At 41.1% G+C, this 12,683-nt stretch overlaps 1 protein-coding gene across 1 annotated transcript; it reads left to right on the top strand.

Annotated features, from left to right (window-relative positions):
* Positions 1-1,018: 1,018 nt before the first annotated feature.
* On the top strand, positions 1,019-7,434 carry nkx1.2lb (NK1 transcription factor related 2-like,b; the record flags this gene model as incomplete). Its single annotated transcript, XM_084549570.1, has 3 exons — positions 1,019-1,288; positions 2,461-2,683; positions 6,337-7,434. 3 exons carry the CDS (start codon positions 1,019-1,021, stop codon positions 7,065-7,067), a joined length of 1,224 nt encoding a protein of 407 aa, XP_084405696.1. The 3' UTR covers positions 7,068-7,434.
* Positions 7,435-12,683: the final 5,249 nt, after the last annotated feature.

The raw sequence follows: 12,683 nt of genomic DNA, 5'->3' as shown, positions 1-12,683 counted from the left end.
TTTTAATTTTTTTTTTTTGTGCTCACAGCCATGGCGCGCTTCCCGTTCTCTGTCTCTCCTCGCGCTCGGATAGCGAATTGGCCCGGGCCTCACCGCCCTTCGCGCGCAACCCCGAGATAGTAATAGGCTATTAGTGCAAGTGGGATTAATTTGTAGCCAATTACAGCCCGTAGAATTGAATAGGACTGCATAAATAAGGAAGAACATACACACACTCGCGCGCGCGAGCACCCACTCGCACAGGCACAAGGACAAATAGGAGCGGGTATGATAGAGGGTCCTCAAGGGGCCGTCTAAAAGCCAAAAAAGGCGTTGAGGGCTGAAGGAGAAGGAGGGGGTGAGAGAGGGAGAGAAATGATAGTGAGGAGAGAGGGCTTCACTTAACTAATAGAGAAACAGGTGAGAGAGAGCGAGAGAGAGAGAGAGAGCGAGAGAGAGAGAGAGAGCGAGTGAGAGAGAGAGAGAGAGAGAGAGAGAGAGAGAGAGAGAATTAACTATTATAGATCAGCGTCCGTCCCGCCTTCGACTCTTGTCAGGCTTCCAGAGCGCGCACCCACCGGTGACCAGACAGAGCGCGCAAGGCTGGAGGTCGGGATGCAGAGCCTGTTTATCTGTGCCAACACGGGATAACGGCGCCGTACAAGACAGACAGACACCAGCTCGCCGGAGACGTCGTGTTGTCGCGGTCCTTGCGAAGGATGTAGCGGGAAAAACGGAGAGAAGAGGCAGAGACAAGAAGAAGTTTAAACTTTGACAGGACTGAATCCATGCGAAGATCGGCATCTGTAAAGACTTTTTAGACTGTCTCTGGAAAACTTTAACGGGCTGAAAACATCATCTCTAACTGGATGTTGATGGGACTCATGAACCGGCCTGTGCTCTGAAGTTGTCAGTTGACATGAATATCATAAAGTCCCTTTAAAACGGTTTGGTCTGAATCTTTTTTTATTATAGGACTTTTTTTATCTTCCGTATTTTATTCCGGATTTTTAATATATGGAAAAGGGAAAGTAGAGTGATGAACCGGGACAGAGCGGTACCGGGACCCGGAGCCGATGCGGACGCGGTCCAACCCGTGATGAGTCGGGAAAGAGGGGTCCCGGCGTCCGGAGGCGGGGACGGGGTCCAGACCGTGGTGTGCCCTGACAGCGGAGACATGGTGGACCGAGGCGCTGCTGGGGAGAAGCGTCTGTTCTCCAACGCAGTGGCCGTAGGCAGAAATGCTCAGGCCGTGGAGAACCACTCGGAACCTCCGCCGACGAACCCTGTCTTAGCCCCGCCACAGCAGGTAGATACACGGCACTAAACTTCATGAAGTATCTCAGTGTAGATACAGCTGGGAACACGATACATTGAAGAAGTGATCGATTGAGTTAAAGACAAAATAAAAGAAGATTAGTGGACATGACAAGAGAAACCAATCAGTTAAAGACAGTCACAGCTCATTGTCTATATTTTAATAGACAATGCTGGCATACAAAGAAAAACTAATTAAATGCAATGATGACGAATGTGTTATGTAGGCTATATACAGTATATATTTATATGGACGGTAGTTTTGTTTCGTAAATTTCTTTAAATGCCCCATAAAGATTTAGAAAGCAATTGATTTCTATTTGTATTTCATTGCGTTTAAAAAAATTAAACCCAATAAAAACTTGCGAATTGTTTAATCCCGGAATTATGTCATAATCTGAATTGCCGCATATTTCTACGATCTTTCTCTTTCTTTTAAATTAAATATTTTTCTCGGAATGAAAAATTTGTAAAGTAGCCTTTACATTTAATTTAAAAGCTGGCCTATCAGATCAGAGCCTTACAAGCCAGTTTATTATGAATTCTACAATATTTTAAATTAAGGATTATTCCACTTAATCATGGCTCTCTGATCGTGCTATTGTGCGATCATTCTTATAATCAGATGTTAATGGGGCCCCAGGGCCCCTCCCCATATCCTCCGCGGGATTATTTAAAGAGAGAATTATAATATCATTAATTTGGGATTATTTATGCCGACATGCTCCAGACTGGCCTCATTAATAAACGAATGATTCTGATCAGGTCCACACTGAGGCACTGACACCTTTTATCTGGTTAATACACCTCTTTTTCTAGACATACACCAGGATATAAATTCAGTGTACATTTGTACATCACATGGCAAACACGCTAGACACTACCGAAGACCTGCATCGTAAAACGTATGTAAATTATATGAATAGTATTTTGCTTCAGCAGCCACCCCTTGCAAATAAGCTTCAACTGTTACTTTAGGGGCGTAGGCATACCATAGGCCTGTTGTAGGCTATTATTTGTACGTGTTTATTTTAAGTCTGGTGTTTATAAATAATTGTTAATCGACTAAATAAGTAACTGCTAAAAATTAAATGAAACTAATGAAAATAAATAAATGAAATAACAAAAACTGTGCGTTGATAATACCGATGCGTTCTTTACCAGGGCCCCACCGGGCACCGGACTACCTCTTTCTCCGTACTGGACATCTTGGACCCCAACAAGTTCACGAGCAAACAGCGTCACAACCAGCAGCAGCACGCGAGCCACCGCGGCGAGCGCGAGCTAAGCGCGTACGGAGCGGAGAACCGCAGAGGAGGAGCGGTGGAGCGCGAGCCCAGCTTGGAGTCCAGCAAGGGGTGCTACGGTACAGATGAATACCAGAGCAGTAAGTCTGACTTTACACGGAATGGACGTTTAAACCAGGACCACTTAATGCTCCGCTTCGTTCTATTGGTTTATTAATGTTCCCAAGAGCTATCTTAAAGCCAACTCAACTTACTCTAACTAAATATTATATATATTGTGTTTTAAAAAATTATTTTTTATATCGTTAGGTCCAAACCCATTTCTGTTGCATTCGTTTTTTAAATAATTTTTTGTTTGACAATTTTTTAAAAAAATACTGATTTTGTATTTGCTAGTCATTCAAGTAATTCTTAATATTAGTCTATAAATTCTTTGTGTAGCTATCCATATATTCAATATAGAGATATATTATGCTCCAAAAGTATGGTCAACAGTGCTATCCGCAAACTATACCCGCCATTTTCAAATAAATAGCGTGAAGAACTTCATCTCACTTTTCTTATGCCAAATGCTTAAGTTGCCAATAAAAGTCGAACAGCCTAAAATCGTCACGTTCTTTCTACTGTTAATATTTCCTACATTTGGGCACTATGAGACTACGGATTTTAACAATTAACCAATCGTTTTAGGACATTTCTGTCTTCTTTATATATCCAGCAAATTTTAGGGAGAATTGGAAATTGTCTAAACCCCCGTCCCTAAGAAACCTTTGTGTTCATGGTCAATAGATGAGAAACATCTTGTGATTGTTGAAAAGCCGATGTGAAGTCGAATTTTTAGTTTATTTGACAATCGCATGTTTGCCGAAAGAGAGGTTCAGCCTGAGTGTGTTAAGCTCTCCGACAGAAAAGGGGCATGAAGGGGGAAAAAAAATTACAGTCGGCTTTAATTCGTCAAAAGGGACCAAATGCAAGTGATGGTCTTCAGTTGGTGTGAGTGTTATCGATTGGCGCATATCTGTTTCAAGCAGCGGCCTACGTGTGTGAGCCCATGGAGCCCGTTTGAAGTCATCAGCTACAATCAGCTCAGTGTTCTGTTTTTGATATTACAGCCAAATGTCTAGTTGGGTTGTTCCACGGTTAATTTAGACAGAGGTTTAATAATCCTCCTTTTCTTTCGCTCTGTTTTAATGTTTTTTATGAATTTCGTTAAACCATATAAGAATGAATTTTAAAAGTTTCTTTGACAAGGCAGCGGCATAAATAATAGGCAAAGGTTGTGTTTCTGTATTTTACAAAATCTAAATAAAAGGAAATAAATATAGAGAATACAGGTATGGAATATTAGTATCTCTCTCTATATATATATATATATATAAACAAATCCTTGTTAAACATTTTTGTAACATTTCCAAAATAAAGGAGTGATACTTATTGTTGGATCGGAAATCATGTTGCTAATTGCGCTGCAGATGCTCGTACCTCAACACGCACATACGTTGATATTCTTATTCTTATTCTCCTTATTATTATTATTATTATTATTATTATTATTATTATTGGGCCTGGATTTCAATATATGTACATGCATATTAAGTAAAAAGTGGCCCAGTACACATCTTTTTGATTAGATTTATTTCGCAAATCAAACTTAATCGACTAAATCAGGCCTTCTACCTTCCTAGATAAAATTTGTGAAGCCATATGAATAGCTATTTATGAATGAATGTGGCTTGTTGAGAGTTGTGTTTTCTCACTGTCCTCCGAAGCCTGCTGCATGTTCTTTCATACGTTTTGCTCCATATTCCTTTGCTGAAGTAACACTGATCAAGTCTCTAAATGGATTTTCAAGAGGAAACACGCCAATAGATTAAGCACGGATTTAATAAGGATTGTTTTTAATTATTTTTACTTTACTGTGTTAATGTTGCACTTGTTCTGCAGCTATAGTATTTTTATTTGATTTTATCTGTACTTTCTGAAATATTTTCAAAAATGTAAACCTGTTTGGAAAAACACTATTTTATTATCCAAGGTCAGCTTAGAACACAGCTTAGTAAAACATTGCATAACAATACATCTATGCAAAAAAAAAAAAAAAATAGAATAATTATAGACTATAACTAAAAACAATAAACTTATATTTATCATGTAAACGCCATGGTTTTAACATTCCTACATTAGGAGCAGCGACTACTCTAGTGATTATTTGTTGCAGTTTGTAAATATGACTGTGATGAGTGCAGTGAATTTTAGGGTACTAAGGGTTATAGAGATATATATACACTCCATGTTGCAGGTGCAGGCCTTTATATTCTGTAATACAGCAAACTATCTGATACCCTGTTGTTAATATACTTAATATAGTCTCGCTCTTCCTTCTCAGAGCAATAGTATTCTAGCTGACGTGTATTGCACAAAAGGATACTTACACTATGGATAGAGGAACATGTTAGATAATGCAAATGCATATTACATTGAAATGTGAACAGTATAATACTGTTATTCTCACACCCAGATATCACTGTAAAGTTTTGTTAGTGAGATTAAATATAACAATGTTACAGCTAAAAGGAAAAAAAAACAAAAAACAGTAGCTAAACATTTTTTTTTTCATTGTGGAAAACAAAACTGAGTGTGTGAGTCCATACATGTTCAGATGGTGACTACTTATCCATCTCTATCTTGTGAACTAATGGTGAGTACCATTTTTATTTTGCTCGTTAGCAGAAGAATAATTGTTTTCTTTAAATGTATCCTTAAGAAATCTGAGTAATATTTAATAGAATTTGATTTAACAGATTAAATATAACAGATCAAATAGAGTCTGGATTCAGTATATTCAGCTAATGGGAACTAGCCTACTTTAAAATACAGACAATGTTGAAAAGTGGTTTGATATTGGAATAATGAAGTTTTTCTTTCCACACCTGCTTCAGTGGCAAGCTATGACACCAAAGAGTGGTGCTGGATTTTTGAGATTTTCTTTCCCTTATTATTTTAAATGCTAGATTTATACACTGTACTAAAACGTGGTGTCTTTATAGCAAGACTGCCTGGGAATTATTTATCAAAAGTTAAAAAAAGATGTAATTGTCTAAATCTAGAAATATCTACTACATGTATACTAAATGCTACTTGTATGTAGCAGTGTACAGGAAACTCTTGCAAATAGGTCTCAGATATATCTCTTGCGAAGATAATGCAAATTAATCAAAATACTCCATTTGCTTATTTTGCTGCAAATTAACACACCGCAAAACTGAAGTACTGCTCTACTTGTGTGACTAGAAAATTTCATCTTCTTGAGTGCAAGACAAAAATGATCTGATGAACAGAGAGCTGAAGACAAGGAAGATCAACAGCTCATTTTGTTATTTAGGGGCCTTCAGCAAGCTGCTGTGGCTCAGGAATTCTGTGTTTTCAGGATAGATGTCATTTAAATGACCTTGTTGGTTAGTTTTTGAAGCCAGCATATAATGGCCATGACTCTCACTGCAGCTCAAAACAAACTGACTTTATTATTTCGCTGCTGAGCAGAGATTGTGCTCCTATAAAATAGCTACCCTAATAGCTACCCCACAGGTTGTAGTGCAGCAGCTGATTACAACCTATAACTAACTCTTGTGGCTGTAGTAATTATGACCGGAAAGAAAGGAAGAAGTTAGGTTTTAGAAGGTATTGTTTTAGAGCCAAAAAGTCAGTATAGGGAGGATAGTTGAGAAGGGTGGTTGAAGAGACCACAGTTTGTTTCTTCAGTTAAACTCTTGCTTTGTTGTGTGTGTTTTTCCAGAGGAGAGCTTTGTATACAGAAGTCCAGATGAGGATGACTACCACAGATCTGGTACCCCAGACTCAGAGGCACCAGATGAGCCCTACAGCAGTGAGGAGAGCAGCTCAGCTCTTCCCAGTAATGGAGAGAGAGAGCTCAGCCAGCACACCCACCAGGACCCCAGCAGAGACACCAAGAGCCCCAATGGAGGCCCTGCAGGGGCCGGTGGCCAGACCAATGGGGGTCAGGGGGCCAAGCCCAAGAGGAAACGCTCTGGTTCAGACTCCAAGTCGGGGAAGCCCCGCAGAGCCCGGACTGCCTTCACCTACGAGCAGCTAGTGGCACTGGAAAACAAGTTCAAGTCAACGCGCTACCTGTCAGTGTGTGAGCGGCTCAACCTGGCCCTTTCCCTCTCCCTCACTGAGACCCAGGTCAAGATCTGGTTCCAGAACCGCCGGACCAAGTGGAAGAAACAGAACCCTGGAGCTGACACCTCTGCCCCCACCGGCGCAGGAGGAGGAGGAGCAGGAGGGGGCGGAGCAGGAGCAGGCCTGGGGAGCCTCAGTCCTCTCAGCCCTTCTCCACCTGTCAGTGGGCACCTGGCCATGCATGCTGGCTATGCCAGTCACCATCACCCCCCTGCCGGAAGCTTAGTTCAGCTGCCTTTCCTCACCGCTAGCCATGTCCTATCTCCATTTATGCTGGGGACACAAAGTTATGCTGCACCTGCCTTTTACAGCACACACCTGTAGATAAATGCAACCAGATCTTAGAGTTCTACACTCACAGAGGAACACCTAACAACCATATCTTGAAAAACGTGCTTCGGCAAAACAAACAGAAAAGTCTAAATGAGTGAATGAATTGCAGTGCAGCAGACAGACTGTCAGCATTCAGCCCCACTCCTCTTTTTACTACCAAAATTCAAAGGCTTTAATTTCAATGGATTATTTTGATAGAATGTGAAGATCTTCCTGACACTGTACATAAATCTGTGTTCTAGTTCCCTATCCTGAATGCCGTTTGAAACTATGTAAAAGACAAATCGTTGATTTCTTGTTGTTGTTGTCGTTGTTTTTTTGTTTTTGTTTTTTAAAAAGTCTGTGTAAATACTGAATGTTTATTTATGACTTAAAGGAATGGCTTGATCTATTGTCAGTGCTCTGTAACTCCAGCTGTGTTTTCATTTCTGTTATTTATGGAATTTGGTGACAGTTTCCATAAATTCTTGGATGTACTGATTCCTCAGCTCACCATGATATTGCCCTTTGGTATTAAAATAATGAGAAAAGTAGTAGTGAACTTTTTTTAATGACAGAACCCTAAATTTAGAGAGTGGCGTGACATCATTGTGACAAGAAGTACTTCATAAAATATGGCAGAAAACCTTGATTTCTTTAATTTCATGTGTGTACCTATATATATGTGTACATATATATATATATGTGTGTGTACATATATATTTGTCTCATGCCATGCCCACTAATATGGAGAGGGTGAGGTTAATTACGTATACTGCAACAAACTAAAGGTATTGTGACAGAAGGCGGGATCATCATGCCTGGTCTCCATCATGTCACCAACAGAAGACACTTACTTACTTTCTTTGCTTCTATACACTTTGTTTTGGATTCACTCTGGGGAGATTTCATGTTGTCCATGATTCTAGAGATGCAAGACAGTGTCACATTTTGAGTGCACCCCCTCCTCTAGTGACTGTAGTAATTGTGACCAGAACACAGGAGGAAGTGAGTTGATGTAGTTGCGGTGCCACAAAGTTGGCATATACAGTAGGTGAGGTCAGAGTAGGTAATGGGTCAACATAGCACGGATACTGCAACTTCAATTCATGTTTGAAACTGATCATTGTTCATTGGTACATCCACGAAACACATGGCTGATTAGATCTATCCATTTAAGATGGGATGTGTCAGTGGCATGAGTTTCTGTGCCAAACATCCTATTTCCGCTTGAGAGCTTTTCACAAACTGCAAAGATACTGCACAGTACAAAATAGAAGATGGTTGCAGTTGCATTGACTGAATATTTATTATGATTAATATTCTAACAGCTGAGATACTCTGTGGGTGTCGGCTAAGCTTGTACTGACCTGTCTGAGCCCCTACGCAAACTTCTGCTAACCGCCTTCCTACCTGAACCATGAGCCATGTAAAAACCCTTTAGGTATTAGCTGTCTTTGGCATTCTTAAGCATTACATTACAAAAAAGTTGATAGAAATGCAAATTTTGACACAATGTCTTAAATTGCACAATGTCTAAAACTCCACTTCAGGGGGATTCTGGCTTTTTCAAAAGATTTTATGTACTGGAAGATGAAAGCCACCTTTCCAGAAAAGTTTTTATTACGTGAACAATGTATTCACATCACTGATTGGCTGATTCCGCCACGTCCACTTTGGTACAAGGTACAAGCTCAGTTCATAAGAGATGCTGACCAATTTTAGTCATGCAAACCATCATATCCACATCATGTCCTGACCGGTATGACTTCCTGGTAAGCCTTGTCACCATCAGAACACTTATTGTATACCGATTAAAATGTTCTATTGTCTTTAAAAAGTTTTCAAAAATGACACATTTTCTGGACTTACTCTAACTTCAGTCTGGCTTAGGAGCTACTTTTAGGGATGAGAGCTTTAAAAAACGATCTCAGACTGAAATTTTCTTTACTTGGCTCAGCCTCTGAATGAGTAGGTAAGTAGGTAACACTGAAAACTGAGAATGTCCATTTTACGCAGGGTTATTTAAAGAGGAATAGAGTGCTAGTTAAGTTTGATTGTCTGGTGAAAAGGTCTGTTTCTCAAATGAGAAAACAGAAAAAGGTATTTGATTTTGTTCAACTTTTTGTTGAACAAAAGAGGATAATATGACGACAAACAGAATGATTTGGTCTTTGACAAGTTTCAGCAACACTCACTAGGTTATTGCTGTTGGATAGGCTTGACTCTGGCTTACAAAAAAATTAAAAATGAAATACACACATACTCTGTTGTTTGAAGTGGAACCTGAATTGCACAGAATCAACACAGAGATCTCACTACAGGCAACATGGTGGGAAGTAAGAGATATACTTCAGATAGATATAGCACTATTTAACTAATCTTGATCTGTACCACAATGTTTTCCTCTTGGTGGATGGAATTGAATAAAGCACCCACAGTTCCCCAAAAGTCTGTCAGGATGGTTCCCTCTCTTCCTCTGGTTTACTCCACCCTTATGACTTTCATCCTGACATAGTTCAGTGCTGAAATTTCGATGAAATCAGCTTCATAAGTTAACCATGAACCAACAGTGACAAGTAACTACATGCTTTACATTTACCTTCCAATTAGTAAGTTGTATAAAAACCCAGCCCCACCATTAACACCAAGTAACATGGACATAATAATAATGATTAGAAACCAATAAAATAATTACACCACCAATTAATACACCACTGACCACTTGTCTATTTTACTGCTGGTTTGACATACACTATAAACTCTGTAGAGACATGGACTCAAGAACATTATAAGGTACCCTGGGCATGTTATCCTGATGAAATAGGTCACTGCCATCAGGGAATAGCACTGCCATATGGTAGCGTAGCTGGTCTGGATCACTGCATTTTGGTAGCACATTCAATTCAATGAAATTTAATTTTATTTATAGAGTGTCAATAACAATACAAACTGTGTCAAGATGCTTTGTCGAACCCAAAGCCTGAAACCCCCAGAGCAAGCACTAAGGTGACAATAGCAAAGGAGAATGCCCTATATCAAAATGATCCCCACATGAATTTCAATTTCACCTCCAAATCATCTAACTGCCTCCATCAACTTGTCTTTTTTCCATCTCATCCCCACCCAGCCATCCATGAGATGTAAAAGAAAGTGGATCTCATCAGCCTAAGCCACCTTTTCCCACAGTACCGTGGTCCAGTTCTGATGCTCGCATGCATCCTATTAGCACTTTTGACAGCAGACAGAGGTTAAGCTCGCTCTCTGACTGGCAGTCAGACAGATTTGCGTGAAGTTTAACAGATGCAAGTACTACAGTAAAACAGTAGTAATTGCACATAACACACAAGGTAAACAATATAAATGTTATAAATAAAAGTATAAATGTAAACCGGGAAAAATAAGATAAAATATAGACTGTAATATAGAATAAAATATAGACGGTAAACTCAAATGTAAACTTAGAGGTTGGGTAGTTCGTATATATACACACATTTACAGTATTGAGCAGCCATGTGAGTAAAGTGCAGTGGTGCAGTGGTATTTAAGTCCGGTTAAGGCGCAGAGTTGAGCAGGCGGATGGCATGTGGATTGAAACTCTTCTTCAGCCTCTCATTCTTTGTCCTCAGGCATTGGAAACGCCGACCTGATGGCTGTAGAGAGAAGAGAGAGTGTCCGGGGTGACTGGTCTGTTTGAGGATCTTCTTGGCCCTTAACCTGCAACGTTTGGTGTAAATGTCCTGCAGGTTGGGGAGGGGGGTTCTGATGGTCCGCTCCGCTGAACGGACCACCCTCTTGAGGGCCAGGAAGTCCTGCCTGGTACAATTTCCCATCCAGGTGGTGATGCTCCCACACAAGATGCTCTCGATGGTGCAGGTGTAAAAGTTCCTGAGCACCTTGAGAGGGAGCTTAAAGTCTCTGAGGCGTCTGAGGAGGTAGAGACGCTGTCTGGCCTTCTTCACGATGGTGTTCAGATGGTGAGTCCATGACAGGTCCTGTGAGATGGTCACTCCCAGGTATCTGAAAGTGTCCACTCTTTCCACCTCAGAGCCACAGATAATTAGTGGATGGAAGTCCCTCTGCTGTATCCTGCTGAAGTCCACAGTCAGTTCCTTTGTTTTGCTGACGTTCAGCAGGAGGTGGTTCTCCCTGCACCAGTCCTCCAGGTGGGACACCTCCCTCCTGTAGGCTGTCTCGTCGTCGTGGGAGATTAGTCCCACAACAGCGGTGTCGTCAGCAAACTTGATGATGATGTTGGAGTCTGAAGTGGCCTCGCAGTCGTGTGTGTACAGCGAGTACAGCAGAGGGCTGAGCACACAGCCCTGGGGGGATCCAGGGAGAGTCAGGGGGGCTGAAGTGTGGTGACCCACTTGGACCACCTGTGGTCTGCCGGTCAGGAAACTGTAGATCCACCTGCACAAGGAGGAGTCCAGGCCCAGGTCATGCAGCTTAGCAGCCAGTCTGGAGGGGACTATGGTATTGAATGCTGAGCTGTAGTCAACAAACAGCACTCTCACATAGTTTCCCTTACCAGTGTCCACGTGGGAGAGGGTCTTGTGGAGGAGGAAGGTTATCATCTGTGGATCTCTCCGGCCAGTATGCGAACTGTAGTGGATCCAGGGTGGTGGGCAGTGTGGAGGTGATGAATGTCTTGATCAGTCTCTCAAAACATTTCATCACCACAGATGTGAGGGGATAATGGGAAATGGAAGATTGTTTTTAAAGGTTTTGTATTGTGAAATTTGTGACTTGAAGGAAAGAGAAGTTTTATTCTTTATGTGTAGCGCACAAGTTTTGGTCTATTGTCAGTGTAGTAACATATGGAAAGAGGTGTGGAGGGTTTACTTTTGCTCAGGTGGAAAAATGTTTAATGTTCTTGAGTTAGGATATTGTATTATTCTGTTTAATGAAAAATATGAACACAACTATTTGACAAAGTTTAAATGCTAACATACACCCATCAGCCACAGCATTATGACCACTGACAGGAGCAGTAAATAACATGGACCATCTTGTGACAATGCAATGTTCTGCTGGGAAAGTTTTGGACCTGGTATTCATGTGGATGTTACTTAGACATGTACTCACCCACCTAGACCAGACCAGGCACCCCCACCCCATAGCAATGACACTCCTTGATGGCAGCAGCCATCCCCAGCAGCATGCAGCCTGACACAGGCACATACACAAAAACGGTTTAGGAACAAAAAACATGAAAAACAACATCTCCAAAAACAGGCCTCCAAATTCACTAGATCCCAAACTGATCAAATATCTATGGGATACACTGGAACAAGCCTGATCCACAGAGGCCCCTCCCCTCAACCCATAGGACCCAAAGGCCCCCACTAACAACATTCTGTTGCCAGATACCACATGACACCCTCAGAAGACCCATATCCATTCTAGCCAGTCAGTTTTGGGGGCACAAGGAAGACCTACACAATATTAGGAAGGTGGTCATAATGTTCCGCCTGATCGGTGTATATTTATTTACTACTGCTCACATTCATTCTGAGTTATTTCCTAAGTAACTTTATGTCTAAACGTTCCTGCAGTCCATAGTATGCAGCAGACCTTAGTGCTGAATTAACCGTGAATTAAAGAGGAGGACATGACAAAGACACA

This window comes from Chelon labrosus (assembly GCF_963514085.1).
Source record: "Chelon labrosus genome assembly, chromosome: 8".
NCBI lineage: Eukaryota > Metazoa > Chordata > Actinopteri > Mugiliformes > Mugilidae > Chelon > Chelon labrosus.
Note: the sequence above shows the minus strand (reverse complement) of the source record. Positions and strands in the feature narration are given on the sequence as shown.